General features: G+C 42.3%; 2 protein-coding genes across 2 annotated transcripts in view; one reads left to right on the top strand and one right to left on the bottom strand.

The window, feature by feature from the left end:
• The window catches only part of SF3B3 (splicing factor 3b subunit 3), a 247,983-nt gene extending 228,263 nt beyond the window's left edge, over positions 1 to 19,720 (bottom strand). Inside the window, exons 1-5 of the mRNA XM_029608907.1 lie at positions 19,582 to 19,720; positions 10,648 to 10,777; positions 8,437 to 8,763; positions 1,974 to 2,146; positions 1,156 to 1,297 (exon numbers count right to left, since the gene is read on the bottom strand). Of these exons, the coding sequence (XP_029464767.1) occupies positions 1,156 to 1,297; positions 1,974 to 2,146; positions 8,437 to 8,763; positions 10,648 to 10,717 (712 nt within the window). The 5' untranslated portion in view covers positions 10,718 to 10,777; positions 19,582 to 19,720. The remainder of the gene's footprint in view (positions 1 to 1,155; positions 1,298 to 1,973; positions 2,147 to 8,436; positions 8,764 to 10,647; positions 10,778 to 19,581) is intronic.
• Positions 19,721 to 19,910: 190 nt separating this feature from the next.
• COG4 (component of oligomeric golgi complex 4) overlaps positions 19,911 to 20,811 on the top strand; it is a 154,353-nt gene continuing 153,452 nt past the window's right edge. The window contains exon 1 of the mRNA XM_029608911.1: positions 19,911 to 20,093. Coding sequence (XP_029464771.1) covers positions 19,938 to 20,093 — 156 coding nt within the window. The 5' untranslated portion in view covers positions 19,911 to 19,937. The remainder of the gene's footprint in view (positions 20,094 to 20,811) is intronic.

The raw sequence follows: 20,811 nt of genomic DNA, 5'->3' as shown, positions 1-20,811 counted from the left end.
ATATTCAATAATGTTCAGGTTTTGTACAAATATCACTCCAATACATTTATGTTTCATTTCTCCCTTCCCCCACCTTACCTTTACCCCTACCCTCCCTTCCCCTATGAAGTCTATGTTCAGAGTTAAACGAACTAAACTCAAACAAATTTAATTCTGCATTTGAATGTAAGATCATCTTTTATTAAAATTAAATATACAAAACAGAATGTGAAAATTCATAAAGTATATAAGGATCATAAGAAACTTTTTTTAAATTATTATATAAACATCATCTAGAAGAAAACAGAGTATTGCTTCTACTAATTATCATTTAACAAAATGACATTGAGAAATACAAGATATAGGATTTCCTCTCAGTCACCCATAATGGAAATCAGCAATCCTTGATCTACGCCCACCCACATCATTTGTTTGCTTGTATGATTTTCCAATTCAAATACGCACCCCATTACAACTCAAATTTGTGGATAGTCACTTTATAGCAGTTAGCTTGTTTCAGTAAAATATTCAGTCCAATCCCTGAACCACTGCCATTAGTGGCGGCACCTTCAATTTTATCCAAAACAATGCTATTTCCCATCATGCTGCCATATTTGTCATACTAATCTCTGGTTATATTTCTCGAAATCCTCATTGGGTATGTTCGATAATGCATGTTTGGAAAAGTCACCCCGACATCCCAATAATGTCTGATCAAAGAAGAAACGTCTTCCCAAAATTTAGATATCAATCCACATTCCCACCTACTCTTCCAGTACTTATCCCCAAACAATTATGTCAGCATATCACAAAATCCTAGCCCACAGCAGTGTTCTGCCAGAAGTATTAAACATATTGGGAGTCAAATGCTCTGATAGGATCCCAATAAGTTTTTTACCTTGCAAAAATCATCACTGATATACAGGAAGGAAAACTCCATTTATTTGATAGAGAAAACAAGTTTTATTTTAAACCATGCTTTGTGCATCACTGGGCTATTTATTTTCTTAAATGTTCACATACAGTCATGCACACAGATAATGTATACCCTTTGCTAACAGTCTGAGAGGAACTCCACTATACTATTCATTTGCCATCCTAGTACTGGACCCTATGCAACTTTCAGTTCTCTTTAGTTCTGTAGCATCCATGTTTGTCCAGCTGGACTCCTGTTACCTGTGATTAAGAAGTTCCCATGCTCTTCCAGGGGCTCACTGTATTTCCTGACCACGTGATTGAGACCCAAGTCCAACTCATAAAATGTAAGAGTCTGCTGGGTGTTGGCAGCCGCCTCACCTGTTGGATCATTGTCTGCTTCCTGAAAAACAGTAAAAATGAGAACATTTACAAGGAAAATGCAAACGAACTAAATGTCAAGGCCTAGTCCACCAACTAGTCTCAATAGACCAACTGCCTCAGGCTAGGAAATTCATTACTTTCATCTCACAGATACAGGATTATGGTGACTGGAAAGACTTCCAATACACCAGAGCACATGGGGACAGTAAGCTGAAAATAATTTACCAATTAAAATAGCATTTATCTGCTAGTTAGAGGTTTTCATAGCTGAAGTTGCTAAAGTAATAAAGTCTTTATACAGCAACCTAGCTGAAATGTTTTTATTTGACTAGGAACTCAACTGGACTGCTGGACAGAAAGCACGGTATGAGAGAACAAGTGACAGGGACATGCTGTAAGATAGTAGCACATGCAACAAAATCACATGCCATCTAAAATCGATCTTAGGTTTCCATAAAAGGTTATCAAGGAACACCACTGCTCACATCATTTCAGACTCAAACATGGAGATTAGCACCACTTCTTGTTTAATGCACTTGTATAGATAATGCATTATAACCTAGTACAAACTCTCTGTATAGAATAGCTCTTCCCATTGTAATCTGCCCAAAACAGAACAAGGCAAGACCTCCCTACACACATATTGCTGGCATTAGATCATACACAGTTCGAAGACAGCAGGAGCATGCTATTACCTCATAGTCCATCTCCAGACAGGCGAACATGGGATTTTCAAAGCCCACATCAACCCCTACCACATGGTAGACCAGGGTGTTGGCCTTGTGAGCTTCAAGCGGGGAGGATATGGTCAGACGAGCCGCGGCATCTCTGTTCAAAATGTACACTAGCTTCTGCTTCTCAATTGCACCTGCAAAAAAAACAAATGAGGTCTGCTGGGCAGCAATAAGGAAGAAAACAGGAATATTAGGATAGCGCCTGCTCTTCCACTGGGCCTGTAGCCTGCCATGGTCATTAGTCCCTCATTCAAACAACTGATCTGAAAGTTTTATGAAAAACTATTAATAAAAAAAACCCTCACAAAATGAATTTGTTTTGAAGCTGATCAAAAACATTCGTATCTGTATTACTGTGAAGGAATCCTTAATTATGTCAGCTAAGGAATGAGTAGACAGGCCTATTTTATTTTATTTTTTTTATAAACTATTCTTTTTTTTATCCCAAGATTCTTCTTCCATTATCTCCTTCCCTCTATTTTCTCTTAACAGCTTAGTCACTACATTGCTAGTCCTTTGGTCAGGCCCAGTCAATCTGCAGCTGGCTTTGGACTCCAGTATGCACAGAGCCTACATACAGCTGGTCGGGTATTCTTACTGTGCTATGGCTGGGCTTCTCTCCCTCCTGGAGAGCTGTTTTGTTTTTTTTCGGTTTCTTACTTCTTGTTTGGGGAGGGGCCTTTTGACTCAGTTTTGCTTTTCTCCTCTCCCTTTCTTCAAGCCCCTTCCTCCCAATTCTGTTCAGTCGCTCTCCCCTCCCCTCCTCCCTCCCCCCCCCCCCCCCCTCCAAGCTCTTCCATTGCCCCCTTCACTATAGTTTTTTCTTTGCTGTGTGATCCTGCAGCTAGAAGCTGAACAGGGCTGTGGGCGCCACCTCCATGTAGACTGGTAACTTCAGTCAGGCTCGTTTTACACAGCAGTGGCTTCTCTCAAGCCTGGAACAGTCATAACAGCTCCAGTCCAGCCCTCAGCAGTATCAGGCACTCAATTTCAAGGACCCAAACCTTCCAGTGCCTGGAAGTTTCTCAGCTCTGACCTCTGTATAGATGGTAATTGAGACTTTATCAGGCAAGTATGTACAATTCTGAAGGCTGTACCTCTGAAAGGATGTAAACATAGTGAAGGCGGTGTAGAGAAAAGCTAACAAGATGGTGCAAAGTCTACACCAAAAGCCCTATGAGATAAGACTGAAGGACCTAAATATGTATACCCTAGTCTAGACGGCACGAAAGAGAAGATATAATCCGCAAGAAGAAAATTCTAAAGAGTAGCACATATGAGGAGATTAAAATTGCGTAGATTCAGGAGTAGCATTTTTTCACAGAAAGGGTGGTAAATGCATGGAACAGCCTCTCAACTGAAAGTAAAGGAGGGAAAGACAACAGAACTTATGGAGGCTGTGGCAAAAAAGGACCACTGCCAACATTTTTATAGGTAGAGCCAGGATTCATAACCAGGAACCTCCTAAAATTCAGGAGAGGGAGACTAAACCTAAAACCACCCTGGGATCTTGAATTATACAGGTTTAGAGCTTTGTGAAGCCCTTCGAAGATGGGTTAACCAGATTGGTTTCAGACAGGAAGTCAATATCTAGTTCATTACAAACAGGGCTCAATCTTTTCTCCAATTTAAAAGTAGAATTTCCTCTTCCAAAAGGTACAGCGATCCCCATAGGGAAAGCATGTCCGCATGTGCTGGAGACATAGAAATACTGAAGGGCTGAGGTCACTACAGGGGTGTATCTAGGGTGTCGTCAGCTTTGAAATCTGACTAAGCCTCCAACTGCTGAGTCCACCTGGCTATATGCTAGGAAAACGGGGTTAAGCAGAGTGCCACAAGAATCAGAATAGGGACCGGCTCTGTTCAATATCTTTGGAGCGACACTGCAGAAGAGATAGAAGGTAAAGTTTGTCTATTTGCGGATGATACTAAGATCTGCAACAATGGACACGCCTGAAGGAGTAGAGAGAATGAAAAGTGATTTATGAAAGTTTGAAGAGTGGTTGAAGATTTGGCAGCTGAGATTCAATGCCAAGAACTGCAGAGTCATGCATTTGGGATGGGGTAATCCTGATGTGCACAGAGCAAGAGAGGGACCTTGGAGTGACAGTGTCTAGCGATCTGAAGACAGCGAAGCAATGTCACAAGGCGATAGCTACAGCTAGACAAATTCTGGGCTGTATAGAGAGAAGAATGACTAATATGAAAAAGGAGGTGATAATGCCCTTGTACAGGTCCTTAGTGAGACCTCACCTGGAATACTGTGTTCAGTTCTGAAGCCTATTTCTCAAAAAGGATAGAGACTGGATGGATGCAGTCCAGAGAAGGGCGACCAAAATGGTTTGGGGTCACTATCCGAAGACTTATAAGGAGAGAGTGAAGGATCTAAATATGTGCACCCTGGAAGAGAGGAGGTGCAAGGGAGATATGATACAGATCTTCAGAATACCTGAAAGATTTTAATGATGCACGACTTGTCATATTTTCCATTGGAAAGTAATCGATAGAACTAAGGGTCACAAAATGAAACTCCAGGGGGGAATGACTCAGAACCAACACCAAAATATATTTCTTCATAGAGAGGGTGGTGGTTGCCTGGAATGCTCTTCCAGAGAAAGTTGTGAAGATGAAAACAGTCAAAGAATTAAAGTGATATGGGATAAACACCGTGGATCCCTGAAGGCTAGAAGATGTAAATGAAGTTAAGGATGCATGGGGTTAACTTGCTGGTGTGTGGTGGTTACTACCCTTAAACCTTGATACTTTTGATGCATCTGCAACACTGCTCTCCGCTTCAACTGCAGGGGGAAAAGGGGAGTTGGATTCAGACAGCAACCAACAAGGGCCCCGACTTTTATGGTCTGGGGGACTGATAAGCATGGGATAACCTGTACAGAGCAACAATTGTACCCTTAACAGAAGGCAAAGGATTACTACTCTATACTCAACGCAAAAAAACAATATTACAGTACTAAAATAGAAAAATTTGCAAACAACCCAAGAACACTCTTCAGCATTGTAAATAATCTCATCAATGATAAAACGGATACTCCCCAAAACTTATCAGAAAATAAATGTAATGAAATAGCCACTTTCTTCAATGAAAAAATTATGAACCTAAAAAACAAGATTCCTAACACAACCAAACAAATCATTAAAATGCAAAAACGAGATGTTAATCAATGGTCAGAATTCAATGAGATTTCGGAACTAGAAGTCGAAACCATGCTAAAAAGAATTAACACCGCCCCACATGCCGTTGACTCTATACCAACTATAGAAATAAAAAAAAGTCAACACGGTATACCTGACACTAACAAAGATTATCAATCTATCCTTGACAGAAGGAAATATGCCAGACTCACTAAAAGGGGCAATTGTAAAACCAATTTTAAAGAAAAAAAAAACAGTGATCCAAACATTCTGAACAATTATAGGCCAGTATCCAACTTACCACTAATCGCAAAATTAATAGAAAAATCCATACAAAAACAGTTTGCTGAACATTTAGAGAATAACAATATCCTATATCCATCACAACATGGCTTTCGCAAAAACTACAGTACTGAAACGCTACTGCTTGCCCTAACAGATAACATCATGAGAGGCTTTGACAGCGGGAAGCGGTACATCCTAATGATGCTTGACCTATCAGCAGCATTTGATACTGTAAATCACAACATCCTACTAAATAGATTAGAAGAAATAGGCTTAAGTAATAAAACAATCAAATGGTTCCAATCATACCTAGACAACAGATACTACCAAGTGCAGATAAAAGATGTAATGTCAAATAAAATAAAACTTCAAACTGGAGTCCCACAGGGATCAGCTTTATCGGCCACCCTATTCAACATATACCTACTACCACTTTGTCACCTTCTAGCTGGTCTAAGCATCTCACACTACATTTACGCTGATGATATCCAAATAATCTTACCCATTGACGATACAATCGAAAAGACCCTGAACATAGCTAATATGTATCTGGATATCATCAAACAATTACTAAACCAGATGGAACTAGTGATTAACGTAGAGAAAACAGAATTCCTACTCTTGGAACGCAAAAACATTGAAATCATCCAAAACCCTATCACACTCAAAAACAACCAAAAAATTAAACTAACTGAGAAAGTGAGAAACCTCGGAGTAATAATTGACACAGAACTGAACCTAAAACACCACATATCATTAAAAGTAAGGGAAGGATACGCTAAACTCATGACCCTCAGAAGACTAAAACCTCTACTGACAACAAGTAGCTTCCATTCAGTGTTACAAGCTCTTATTTTCGCAAGCACGGATTACTGTAATGCCCTCCTACTTGGTTTACCATACACAACAATTAGACCACTCCAAATAATGCAGAACACGGCCGCCAGAATTCTGACTGGTAAAAGTAAAAAAGAGACCACATCACGGAAACCCTGATGGAATTAGCAAAGAATACAGTATAAAACCCTTTGTACAATACATAAGCTAATACATTATGAAAATGCTGATTGGTTGAATACAGCCCTCCACGTACATGTCCCTAACAGAAACCTGAGATCAGCTAATAAAGCTTTACTGTCCATCCCCTCAATCAAAACAGCCAAACTAACCCAAGTAAGGGGAAAGAGCGCTATCCTTAGCAGGTCCTATGCTATGGAACTCCATGCCCATCGAGATCCGCTTACAAAGAGACATCAATACCTTCAGAAAACATTTAAAAACATGGTTATTTAAACAGGCATACAACAAAGAGAAAGGAGAGTAGAACACTGGGAAAAAGAAAAGCGATTGGCAGCACACCCTAAACACACTACCCAAATCAACACGGGTACATATTCTATTTTAATCTTAAATTTCTAGAATAAGATGACAGATTCTCTTTTGTTCCCGCTCAAAATAAACGGACATAACATAACACATCCAATTATGAGTTTTTATAACTACTTTTGTTACCGTAAAATCTTGGCACATATATAGTGATAGAATTCATAATCTGTTCCAATTTTAATATTTGTGCCTTATTGTAAACCGTTGTGATGGTACCTAACTTAATGACGGTATAGAAAAGTTTTTAAATAAATAAATAAAATAAACTACTCTTAACTAGTAAGTCTTAATGCTTCTGACGCAACTACAACATCGCTTCCTGCTCTGACAGCAATGGCGGAGAGCGGAAGAGGAATTTGATTCAGACAACAACCACATGCCCTTTTACAGTATGGGGGTACTGATATGCAAACATAAGTGAAAAAATATATGTCTGCTTCTGATGCCAAGCCCATAAGCAAAATACGACAGCACTGTCTGAATTTTCAAGAAGGTTCATTTAATAACTGCACGGAGTAGCAGTTGATTACTTTAAGAGAAACATGAGGTAACCTGCATGGCACGGCAGATGCTACCATAAGAAGCTTGCTGGGCAGACTGAAGTGACCATTTGGTCCTTTTATGCTGTCATTACTATGTTACTATAAAATAAACAGAGCAGGCTTTCACAAATTTTCCTTAAATCTAGAAGCCAGCCAGAGCTCCCCTTCCCCAAAAATCTGAAGAGCAAAGGGAGGGGATAAGGTGGCATGGGGTGTCCTGCTCTCCAACACTGGATCTCTGATCCACCATCAGATTCACTCTCAGAGCTGCTGCAGTTCCTTTTCAGCCTAATTTACTAATTGTGTCTATGAAGAAAAAAAAGCTTAGTAAAACTAAGGCCCTTGATGCACTAGAGCTTCACCTATTGCCATGGCCTCTCGCCCAATTTCTCCCTCTCAACTCCCTACTCTCATCCCAGCAGTCTCAACCCTTCACCTGCCTCCAGCCAGCCATCTTTATCCTCCCCCATAACCCTTGCTAGCTGCCACAGTACGCTCCCAGAATAGCTTTTCTTGGATCAGGGATTCAGTCAGTTTTAGGCATGAGAGTGCCTTGCAGATTTCACAGCCTCAAGTCTCATGAGGCTAAGACCAGTGCAGAAATTCAGGAGCTGCATGATGCCCGATCAAAAAGAAGAAGAGCTGTTCCCAGAGTAAACTGTGGCAGCACATTCTGGGCAGGAAAATCTGAGGAACTACAGCATAATTAGTTTAGTTCATTATTAATTTTGATTACTCGCTTCTCTTTCAATAAATCAAAGAGATGAACAATAAAAATAAAAGTTCAAGTAAGAACATTACAAAATTAAAATAAGCAAGCAATTAAACAAATAATTCAACAGAACAGAAATATAAGTTTCCAAAAAAAAAAAAAAATGAAATATCTAAAACAACATGCACATAACAGAAAGTCAAATAATTAAAAACAGCAAAGATTGTATACCGTCAAGAATTACTACAGAAGATAGCAATCATGAAAAATAATCAGTGACCTGGCACCCGGGATTTGTTAGCCCCAACAAAAAAAAGACATATGTATAAAATCATATGTAACTTACTAATCATGACAGCTCGGCCCTTGGGATCTACGGCCAAGAACTGCCCAGGGACGATTCTGCGACAGCCACTCTTGCCAAAGGTTTCCTGGTGAATCTTTTCAAACATATTCTTGGAAGGATGATACTCCAGAATAACAATCCTCCCTGAATCACTGCCAACTACAATGTAATCCTTGGTTCCGCCGGTCAGCCTGAAGGCCATGAGGGAGCGGATAATACCAAACACTTCCACTGTCAGCAAGGTATGCACCTTTCCCGTGTTGGCATCCGGTCGCAGCAACTCCAGGATCTTTCCCCGGGACACAACAATTTCCTGCAGTTTTGTTCCTAGAAAAGAACAAAACAGTGAATCCACCGAGAAGTTAAGAAGGGGAGGAGAAGCCTAGTGGAGGAGTAGCCTAGTGGTTAGAGCAGAAAGCTGAGGACCAGGGAAGCCAGGATTCAAATCCTGCCTCTCCCACTGATATTCCTTATAATCTTGGGGCAAATCATTTCACTCTTCATTGCCTCAGGTACAAATTTAGGACCTCATTTACTAAGGGTTTTTAGATTGTGTGCCGCACAGTAAATGCCCTAACACAGGGATAACAAGAAATATTTAAAATATCTCGCGTTATTCTGCCGCTGGCACCATACATATTTTAATGGGCTGATTAGCATGCATGTTCATTAATAGTTTAAATCATGAAAACCAAATAACGTGGTTTGCCCCAAAAATCACAAATCACGTTATTTGAGAAGTTAGCTACAAACTCTTAAGATGCAGCTAATTTCTCTCAGGAGCATTGGGACACAAACATGTCCCAATTCTCCTCAGGCTATATCTTAAAAGGGACCGATGTGCCCCTTGTAAATATGCCCCCCCCCCCCACCCATTCCTGGAGGCGGCCATAGTGGAAAAAAAAAAAAACAAAAACTTTTTTTTTTTGGTTAAAGGCTCTGGGACAAGCAACATTCCCTTTGAGAATTTGCTCCCCTCATACCAGTACCCACAACCTCCCACTCTAGCCCATCCACTTTACCCCTCCCTGCACTTACTATTGTAGCTCTAGCGGTGTAGTGGGGATCGAGAGCATCCCCTAAACTACAGGCCTGGCGGCAGCCATTTTTCAAAATAGTACTGGCTGCCCAGACCGTGCCTTTACCCCTATCATGTGACAGGGCAAATGGTGCCATTTTGAAAAATGACCGCCGCCAGGCCCAGAGACTAGGGGCATTACAGGCCCCCATTATAGCACCATGGCTGCACTAGTAAGTGTAGAAGGGGTGTACAGAGGGTGGGGGTCAAATTCCTTACTCAAACGGATTGGAGGTGGGGCCTGCCCCAGATCTTTTAACTGTATAAAATCTTTTTTTTTTCACTACAACCTCCTCCAAGAATGGCAGAATGGGTGTGTGTGGGGGGGGGGGGGGGGGGGGACGGGACGTGGACATGGGGCCTATAGAGACTCCTGAGGCCGGCAGCCCCACAGTCCCAGGATTGCCATCATGCATTTTTTTTTTAAGCGTTAAACACCACCACAATATTTCTCAGCTGTATTTTACCACCAGGGAAAATACCATAGGATTCACAAAGCAGCAATGTCAAGTACTGTCGCTTTGCAAGTCATGCGGCATTTTTCCCAGAGAAGAAAATACAATGGCTAAGTAAATGAGGCCCTTAAATTTTAATTCCTTTGGGATTTAGCTCACACCTTGCGCTACCAATGATTAGGTGTAAGATAAATAAAACAAAAATAAACCCATCATTCCTCAGGTATAATGCATGACATTCTTGAGTAAACCCGTTGCCTAAGGCCTGGATTTTCTATGGTCACAGACCTTAGAGAATCCAGTGGTAACGGGGAGGCGAAGCCAGCAGCGATCGCATTTCCGCAGTGCTATTGCTGCCGGCTTTCGCACCCAATAGCGCCATCGTAAAAGGTGGTGCTATTGGGCGCGCTACTGGCAGTGTAAAGAGTTACCTTTTCACTGCCAGCAAAGTTTCCGCCGCGTCCACTCCAACAACGCCCCGATTCCTCCTCTTCCGGGTTCAACTCCGCCCCGATCTAGCTATCGCATGCGAAAAGTCCCTTTTCGTGTGCAAAAGCTATTGAAAATGACCCCCTAAGTTACTTACTTATTGATTTATGGTTTCACTAAATCACGGGATGCTACTAACCTGCCTTGCTTCCCTAAGAAATCAAAGTCTAGAAGCAGGAGGGAAATTACCTGAAAAGTTGCCATGGATAGCATAGCTGATGCCAGTGGCTCTTTGTAATGTTATGTTATATAGGAACATGATGTGGTAAGAAGACGTCAATCACTTGCTCAAGTCTTTCCTCACTTTGTATCGCAGAAGCTGGAAAGAACAAAATTAATAAATATTACATATTCAGTATTTCCTTACATCTTGTTCAGCAATGAAGTACAGAATTGTTTGGTACAATTCCTTAAATATTCAATAAAGGAAAAGGGAAAACTCTCAAGGACATCAGATTTTTTTTTAAATAGCAAAAATATCTTCTCTCTGCAAGATAAATCACCAGCTTGCAAGTGTTATCTGCACCAGCTAGAGAAATAAAATGGATGCAGAGGACAACAAAGTCTACACAATCACAAAAATTACCACAAAAGTAACTGAGACCCAAGAAAGCCCAGGAGGTTGCTGCACTTGTGCAATGAATGGAAGCATCAGTCAGACACCAAGCTGAAGTAGTGCCACTCTGGTAGTAGCAAACAGAGGTTTTAAGTGGGTGCAGCCAGTCAAAAATATGCCAAGGTCTCAGGCCACAGGAGGGATTGCCTATTTATTTACCAATGTACTGACCGCTTCTCCTGGGAAGACATCAAAGCGGTTCAGAAAGAAAACAAAGATAATAAAAGCAAATTATAACAGATCAATTCAGCCAAAGATTTTCCAAAAAGACAAACGTTTATGTATAATTCAAAAAGATCAAAACATAATAAATTAAAATCTATTTGCTAATGGGTTGGGAGCCAGGACAGGCTGATTATGGTCTCACTGCTTTGCAACTGTAATCAAATGGGCTGCTGTGTTTTGAACAAGTTGAACTTTTTTTTTTAGGAGCCCTATAAACCAGACTTTATTTATTTAGTTAGTTTCTTATATTCCGCTTCTTCCTAAAATGATTAGTCCAGAGTGGATAACACCCTTTACAATCATAAAAGTCACAGAAAATAGAACATAATAAAACATTGCACACATCTCTTTAAAACTGAGTTGCTTACAAGATTAAAAACTTTCCATGGGAGGAGTTAAGATGGCCGCCGCTGTGTCGCTGCTCTACCCTTTTACCTAGCGATAATTTTCTTTTAGAAGTTAAACCATGCCGCATAAGAGGAAGGGCAAAGTAAGAGTTTTTCCTCCGGACTTACCGAGCCCTGGGCAGAGGGTTATCACTGACTTTGCAGTCCATGGCGCTCAGTTTGGGGCTTCAGTCGCCGCTGCAGAGATCTCGAAAGGAGCGGGATTCTCGCTAGGCGAGATCACCCTGAGCCCCCCAGACCCACGTGTGCCGTTATGCAGCTCTCCACTTCCCGGTGTTGGAGGGGCTGTGCCTATCGACCCCAGGTTGGCCGAGACGCTGCAGTGCGGAGGAACCACCAGCACCGAGGGAGCAGGGTCGGGAGTGCTTGACCAGCCCAACCCGGAATATAGGCAAGAGACTCTGGAGAAGGGATTCCCCGGAACAGAGGACGAAGTGCCAGGAACATCGGGTGTGAAACCACGACGGGAGGAGGTAGGAACTGTTACTCTCTTACCCTGGGAGTTTAAGAAACCAACGGACATTACATTAGAGTCCCTCTGGGATCTAATGATGGCCAATGCCCAGACCTTAAGGGAACAGTCTCAGCAGATGGGGATTATGGATAAAAAAATGGAGAAAGTGGAGAAAGATCAAAAGCAAAGTTACCAGGAACAAACTGTGGTAATTCAAGATATGGCAACTAAAGTGAAACAACTTCAAGATTCCAATATCGTCCTTATAAAAGAACGCATGATTTCCCAGAGGAGGATTGAATCAATCGAAAATCATTTAAGGAGAATGAACATAAGAGTGGTAAATTTCCCAAAAGTTGTGGGAGAACTTCCTATGCTGACTTTTAAAAGATATTTGGGGGAGATACTAAAGATACCTGTTGAATCTCAGCCAGCTATTAAGAAAGTACTATTTCTACCTTTAAGAAGAGAAGTGTCTCAGTTACCTAATGAGGGGAACACGGTGGATTTAGATAATTTAACCCAATATTTGGAGAATTCAACTTTGGAAGTAACTGAAAGAGCAGTTCTCTTTGTTTCATTCTTTACTGAACCAGATAGATCGAGAATAATGAAAGCATATTTTCAAAATATGAATACTCCTTTTATGGGAGCCACAGTAAGGATCTATCCGGATCTGTCTAGGGCTACCCAACAGAGGAGGAAAATGTTTATTATGATGCGCCCTGAGGTTTTGGCCAAGGGGGCAAGTTTCCTATTGAGACTACCTTGCAAATGTATTGTAAAATATGCTGGGAATACGTATATATTTTTTATCCCCGAACAGTTGAGGCAGTTCCTGGAGGGTGGAACATAGACCATTTAGGGGATAAGAATGTATTGTGAGGCCTAAACAGTGGCAAAATAATATATTTTTCCTATGTACTCCTTTATTTTTCTTCCTTTTCCTCTTCCCCCCACTTTTTCCAATGAATACAATTTATTTTTATTTCCTGATATATATGCATCTATGTGTATTGAGTTAAGTACACTAGTTTGTATGAAAATTTTGATGTTATATTTTCTGTTATTCCTTACAAGTATTTTCTTGTTATATTGTTTGAAAATGAATAAAAATTTAAATTTAAAAAAACACAAAAACTTTCCATTATAATCCAATTTAAGAGTACACCTCTTCCAATAGCATGGTCTTTATCAGTTTTCTAAAACTCTTTTGTTCCTGCATCTCTCTCACTTTTAATGGTAGCCCATTCCATACAGAGACAGCTGCATGTGAAAATGCTCTAGACTTCGTGCGCTCATACCTGTGAGCACTAGCTGAGGAAAATTGTTACAGGCACATTCTTTCTGAACGTAAAGACCTCAGTGGTGTATATCAACTGAGTCCTTCGCTCTCATCATACATGGTTAGTCACATTTAAGATGTTTGAAGATTATCACAGGCAATCTAAATCTGGCTCTCCATGTTACTGGTAACAAATGTAGGCCCTTTAATGCCGGAGTGATATTGCTCCATGGTGAGAGCGCACCTTGAATACTGTGTACAATTCTGGTTGCCGCATCTCAAAACAGATACAATTGCGATGGAGAAGTTACAGAGAAGGGCGACCAAAATGATAAAAGGAATGGAACAGCTCCCCTATGAGGAAAGACTAAAGAGGTTAGGACTTTTCAGCTTGGAGAAGAGACGGCTGAGGGGGGATATGATAGAGGTCTTTAAGATCATGAGAGGTCTAGAATGGGGTAGATGTGAATCGGTTATTTACTCTTTCAGATAATAGAAAGACTAGGGGGCACTCCATGAAGTTAGCATGTGGCACATTTAAAACTAATCGGAGAAAGTTCTTTTTTACTCAACGCACAATTAAACTCTGGAATTTGTTGCCAGAGGATGTGGTTAGTGCAGTTAGTATAGCGGTGTTTAAAAAAGGATTGGATAAGTTCTTGAAGGAGAAGTCCATTACCTGCTATTAAGTTCACTTAGAGCAGAGCTTTCCAAACTTTTCATGTTGGTGACACACTTTTTAGACAAACATAATTTCGGGACACAGTAATTCAGTCTACTAGCAAACCAGAGGTTAAAGGTTAAACGAACAAAATGTATTTCGACAATTTATGTATGTTTCCTTAAATATATACATAATAAAATGTTTCATGACACAACCTATCTTGTGAAAATCTTTCATTTATATTAAAAATATATAATATTCCAAGATTAATGTTATTGTTATAATTTATGAGTAACAATAATAAAACAAAGTTATTGTGTTATTCAATTTACCTCTTTAATGAGATATATGAGCTTGATGGGATGAGCACAGCTTTTGAATATTTGGTGTTAATAAGAAAGTCCAAAGGGTCTTCTGCGTAATTTTAAAAAGCTGGCCAGTTTCACACTATAAAATTATTTGATAGCCTCATTCAACTAATTCTATATGGCTATGAGAGTGAAGACTGGAATTTATAGGAAGGGCCAGAATGTCAATATAAATCCTGCACCTCCAGTTCTATAACTCTGTGCATCCACTGAAATTCCCCCAAACAATGGAGCTTGAATGTTTCCCTTACAGCTCATCATACTAAAAGATGTTTTCAAATTCTGGTGTCACCTCACAGTAACAGCAGCACAAACACCTTCCACTGCCAGGCACATTGTGAACGAAAATAAAACCTCGCAAAAAAAAAAAAAAAAGACACTCAAAATCTATACTGCAATCCCATCATAACATAACAGTAATTACACCAAGGACTCTAACAACAATAACCCTACCTGTGAAAAAGCAAGGGTAAATATTATACTGGGTCCTAGAATACCAATACACCACCTACTGAGGAAACAAAACAAACCCGATTGCTATAGATCCCTATGCTAGCGAATTTCTCATCATGGTCACACACACAGAGCAGAGACAGACCCTCTCCAAATACAGAATACAAAATAAAGGAGCACAAATTAGACAAAAACTGAAATGGAAACCCCAAGAAGCCAGACTCTGTGTATTAATAATGGAAAAACAGAACCATCATTCCTCATAAAACAAATAAAATCAAGAAACATAAAGAATCAGTTATAATAGTAAAACCATACTAATAAAAGAATATTTTAAAACTACTGATAAATAGAATTTCTATTCATTAAAATCATATACATTTTTTACAATTTCCTAAACACCAATAAAATATTTCAAAACAGCACATATATCAAATAACACCCAATAATTAAAACTAATAAGGATTTTAAAAAGCCCCTGCTGTCCATATGTGGGAGCTCTTGATTTCCAGTCACCCTGATATTGTCAAGGATTAGGAGGTTATCCCCTCTCTCTCACACACTCTCACATTTCCATTCTCTCTCACACATATACTGTCACATACATACACATTCATGCTCTTATACCCACCATAACCTCTCGCTCTCACAGACACTGACACACTCTCAAGCTCTAAGACACTCTCTCTCCCTCCACACACAAACTCTTACTTCCCTGGATTTTCTCATACATACTCTGTCTGGCTCCCTCACATACACACAAACACACACCCCCAGGCAAGCTCCCAGTCATTCTCACACACTGAAACTGACCCCCAGGCAGGCTCCCATTCAATTTCACACCACTCCTCAGGCATGCACACATTCATTCTCACACACACAGACCCCCAGGCAGGCACCAATTCATTCTCACACACACATACACCACACACAGGCCGGCACCTATTCTCACACATACAAACCCCAGGAAGACACCCATACATTCTCATACACAGACACACCCTCAGGCAGGCACACACTAAAGGCAAACCCCCTCTCTTTCTTTTGCCAGCAACCTCGGAGCCTCTCTCATGCCACTGCTGCCGCATGGCTATTGGGGAGGCGCTGATCGCTGCTATTGGCACTGAAGCCCATTCTGCTGCCTCCTCTGTGCAGGACCCGTGGGTTTCCACTTCCTCCATGTTGATCTCGTACATTGTGAAATCAGCATAGAGAAAGTGCTACTCTTGCACATTACCAAAGATTACATGTGCCAATCAGTAAAAAGTAATTTATTTCTTTTTTTTTACCTTTGCTGTCTGATCTTAGTTTTCTAATCGGTTGGTCACAAGCTTTTTTGTTCCACCTCCCCTTTCTTATTTTTTTGCCAATTCCTTTCATATTGTCTTTTTTTCTATTTCTTTTCTCGCCATCTATCTTCTTCCCTCAAACATTCAGTCAGGTTCTCATTCTCACATGCTTTCTCTCTCTCACATACTCACAGGCTCTCTCTCATACAATCATTCATACAGTCTCTCTCTTTCACATGCTGTCTGACTCTCACACACCCAGGCTCTCTCTCACACCCACATGTTGTCTTGCTCAAGCACAGGCTCTCACTGTCACATGCTCTCTCTCATACAATCATTCATATACAGTCTCTCTCTTGCACATGCTGTCTGACTCTCACACACCCAGGCTCTCTCTCACACCCACATGTTGTCTTGCTCAAGCACAGGCTCTCACTGTCACATGCTCTCTCTCATACAATCATTCATACACAGTCTCTCTCTTGCACATGCTGTCTGACTCTCACACACCCAGGCTCTCTCTCACTCCCACATGCTGTCTTGCTCAAGCACAGACTCTCACTGTCACATGCTCTCTCTCATACAATCATTCATACACACAGGCTCTGTCACATGCTGTCTCTCTCTCACACACACACACACAGGCTCTCTCACATGCTGTCTCTGCAAACATTCAGGTCCTCACTCCCACACACAATCTCTCAACTCACCTCATACACACACACAATCTCTCAACTCAGCTCACAGACGCACACAATCGCTCAACTCACCTCATTCACACACACAATCTCTCAACTCAGCTCACAGACGCATACAATCTCTCAACTCAGCTCACAGACGCACACAATCACTCAACTCACCTCATTCACACACACAATCTCTCAACTCAGCTCACAGACGCATACAATCTCTCAACTCAGCTCACAGACGCACTCTACGGGCCCTCAGCCGCTCTCTTACCTCTGGGCCTCCTCTTCACGGGTCGCTGCAGGATGGGCTCTGCAGCGGCCCTGATCTTCTCGGGCCGATCGCGGCGGCGACCCTGCTACCGGGCCTCCTCCTCCTCTTCTCTCCCCGCTGCCACAACGCTGCTGCTCCTCTTCTGGACGCGGCTGACGCTCCTCCCCCTTTCTGCCCGTGCGGCTCCGGCAACATTTTTCTTCCGGGGCCGCATGGGCAGGAAGGAGGAGGAGCACCTGCACGTCTCAACGTGACCTTTTTCTTCTTCGGGCCGTGGTGAGGTGAGCTCCACCACGGCCTTGCCGATCAGCGATATTTTACTGCTCAGCCGCCAGTGGGATGAGCTCCACCGGCGGCTGCATTGGCTCCCACTTGCCGGTGTGTCACGTGCACCGGGCTTGCGCGACACACCGGCATACCTCAGGCGACACACCAAAGTGTCGCGACACACACTTTGGAAAGCTCTGACTTAGAGAATAGCCACTGGCGTTAGCAATGGTAACATGGAATAGACTTAGTTTTTGGGTACTTGCCAGGTTCTTATGGCCTGGATTGGCCACTGTTGGAAACAGGATACTGGGCTTGATAGAACCTTGGTCTGACCCAGTATGGCATTTTCTTATGTTCTTATGGAATTCCATTGCTTATCCCTCGGATAAGCAGCAGGGAATCTATCGTACAATTTACCATACTAGGTCAGAGCAAAGGTTCATCAAGTCCAGTACCCTGTTTTCAACAGTACCCAATCCATGTTACAAGTATCTGACAGGATCCCAAAAGGTTATTCTTATGTTATTTTTTTCTGTTCACCGTTCTTGCTATTTGTTAATCAACTCTTTAGATTGTTGGCCCTGTCCTGTCATTGACTAATGACAGAGTATTTTTTTTCTGTATTTGATTTGTAGGTGCATTTAACTATGTGGCTCTTCGGTTGTGTGTCTCTAGAAGCCACTAGGGAATAGCTTGCGGGCAGGGTACTTGCCCAAAGGGAAGCCAGGATCCAGCAGATGGGTGGGACGTTGCTAGAATAGAGGCACAGGTGCAGGCAAGGCTCAAAACTCCCTCTTGTCCACAGGGTTAACCCGGAGTGTGTTAGTGTGTTATGTGACATGAATATTACAGGCAACTCTGGCAAGACATGAAAAGACCCTAAATAACACACAGAGCTGATTTTTTCATTAACAAGGGCAGAACAAACATTAAGGAAAGATTTATTCGTAGACAGAGTAGCTGACATGAACAACCATCTAATGGAGATGGGGAAAGTAAAACCACTATCAAAATTCAAGAAAATACCAGTCTAGCAGAGGATCTTCAGTTACAAAGAAGTGAGGATAAATCCATATATCAAGTAGGGCTGCAGTTTCCAACCTGTGGGTAATGAAAAACAGAGCCACATCTTTTGCTCCACACAGATATCCATTGCACCCTGCTTCCAACACCATTAACAGTTGCAGAACCAGCACCAGGCCTGTAAACTAGTTTATAACTATAGGTCCTCCCCCTCCATGGGTTTCTCATTACACAGGAAACCTGTGTGGAGGAGCCGGGACCTGTGAAGATGGACCGACTGCCATTGCCGCTACCTTTACTCCTGTTGCCATAGCCGCTTCCTGCTTCACAGATAAGGGAAGGGGAAGCGCTAGTTAGCTTCTAGCCCTGGTTGCCCAAAAGCTCTGGAGGAGTCGGGTTTTGTTTATATTTGCCGCGTCTGCTGTGTACACTCCTCCTTCCCCTTATGGCCATTTTTTCAAATTTGAAAATGCACAAAATATCCACTGGGCTAAATTTCCATGGGCGCGTCAGACAGCCAAAGTCAGTTCTAATCTTTGAAGCACAAGGAAGGTATTACTTACAACTTGTTTGTTAATCTTTAATTCTACGGCACAAGAAAAAAAGTATCACGATCCGGATATTTCCATGTCTCCGGAGTTAATATAATAGTCTATCAGGCATATGGTCACCGATCCATGAAAGATTAATATCCACAAGAATACGATGAGCTCTCAGCAAAAAGTTCCCTAGGACTTGCCGTCTGAAGACGGGTTTTGCTGCAAAACGGCAGCTAATGCAACTCCGGGACCGAACCTTACAGTTCCACTGAGCTGGTCAAAAGGCGCTGAAACGGTTTTAGCCCACAGAGACGACGCTCTTCTGAGTTCTGCAACTTCCAGACACAACTCCGGAACACTTTCACAGCAAGACTCGCCTAAGATCACAATAAGAAGCTCCCGGCGGCCCTGCTCAGAAAAAAAAAAAAGCACGGTGCAGCTCACCTTCCCTGACCACGGGCCCACTGAGACCTTCCCGCCGCAGTGCAAAGAACCAGCAGCAAACCGCCAACCAATTCCGTTCTGGCCCCGTACTCTGAGGCGCAGAGAGTAACACGAGGCACCACTTACCTAGAGGAGAGCGAGGATGGAGGCCGATATACTGCGGATGACTCCGGTTCGGAGTTACTCAGCCGCCATGGCTGTTTCTCCACACCGGAAACCCCAGGCTAGGCCTTTGTCTCATGTACGAACAGCAATGCAAATATCTGAAATCAGCCACACGGATCAGTCCACTTTGAGTATGTTTCCTCAGATGCACGCAATTTCTGAAAATTGAAACGTTTCTAAAAACGCACAAACCGGTTTAACTTCAGTCCAGAGAAAGTGCGGGCAGCCCCACCGGAAGCACTCGACTCTTAGGGCCTAAGCGGAAAAAGGAAACGGGGGGGCCTTCAGGTTCTGCCGGATGTGATGTGTAGGAAACGATGGCGGATGCTGTCTCTTCGTGTAAACCGGCGGAGGGAGGAGAACGAGGGTTCGGTGGCGAGCGGTCCCGTTCTCAGCATTCCATGGAGTTCATTCGCTCCCTAACAGACCTGCAAGAGCTGGAGGAGGTGTACGGCCGCCTGTGTGAAGAGCAAGTAAGTGAGCCCTGAGCACTTCTGCAACTGCCGGTAGGAGAGGAGTCGTGTGTGTGATTCTCCGTGCTGGGAAAGTAGAGGGTGCAGCAAAGATGAACGGGTGGAGTTAAGCGCGTGGGTGTCAGACTCTGGGTTTGGATTTGCAAGGGGTTGCAGTGCAAGGACAATTTTGTGGATAGCTGGGCGCGTGGTTTTTGTTAGAAGAGCCTATTCAGCCTATCTTAAAGTGGTTATTAGAAAACATAGTTGCTGTGCTGGGTCAGACCAAGGTCCATGGAGCCCAGCATCATTTTTTCCGACAGTGGCCAGTCCAAGACACAAGTTTCTGGCAGATCCAATAAAGTAGATGTAATTCCTGTTACCCACTTCTGGGATAACAAATAGCTTCCTTTAGTGAGTCTACCTGGCTAATGTGTTATGGGCTTTTCCTACTGGAATGTGTCCAAACCTCTTTTAAACACCACTATACTAGTGGCCTTGATCAGTACTCTGGCAATAGATTCCCCAGCTTGACAGTGTGCTGAGTGAAAAGCAAATTTGCTAACCATAAACGGTGTTTTCGTAGATAGCAGGATGAATTAGCCATGCTGTCATGGGAACTGTCCATCAGGCCCGGTAGGCGTAGCTTCTGTAGTAGAATACAGAGCTTTGCTCTGTGTGCCTGCTGAATTAACCATGCTGTCATGGGAGTACTAAGCTCCTGATCACGCTAAGAACA

The sequence above is a fragment of the Rhinatrema bivittatum genome, chromosome 7 (genome assembly GCF_901001135.1).
Source record: "Rhinatrema bivittatum chromosome 7, aRhiBiv1.1, whole genome shotgun sequence".
NCBI lineage: Eukaryota > Metazoa > Chordata > Amphibia > Gymnophiona > Rhinatrematidae > Rhinatrema > Rhinatrema bivittatum.
Note: the sequence above shows the minus strand (reverse complement) of the source record. Positions and strands in the feature narration are given on the sequence as shown.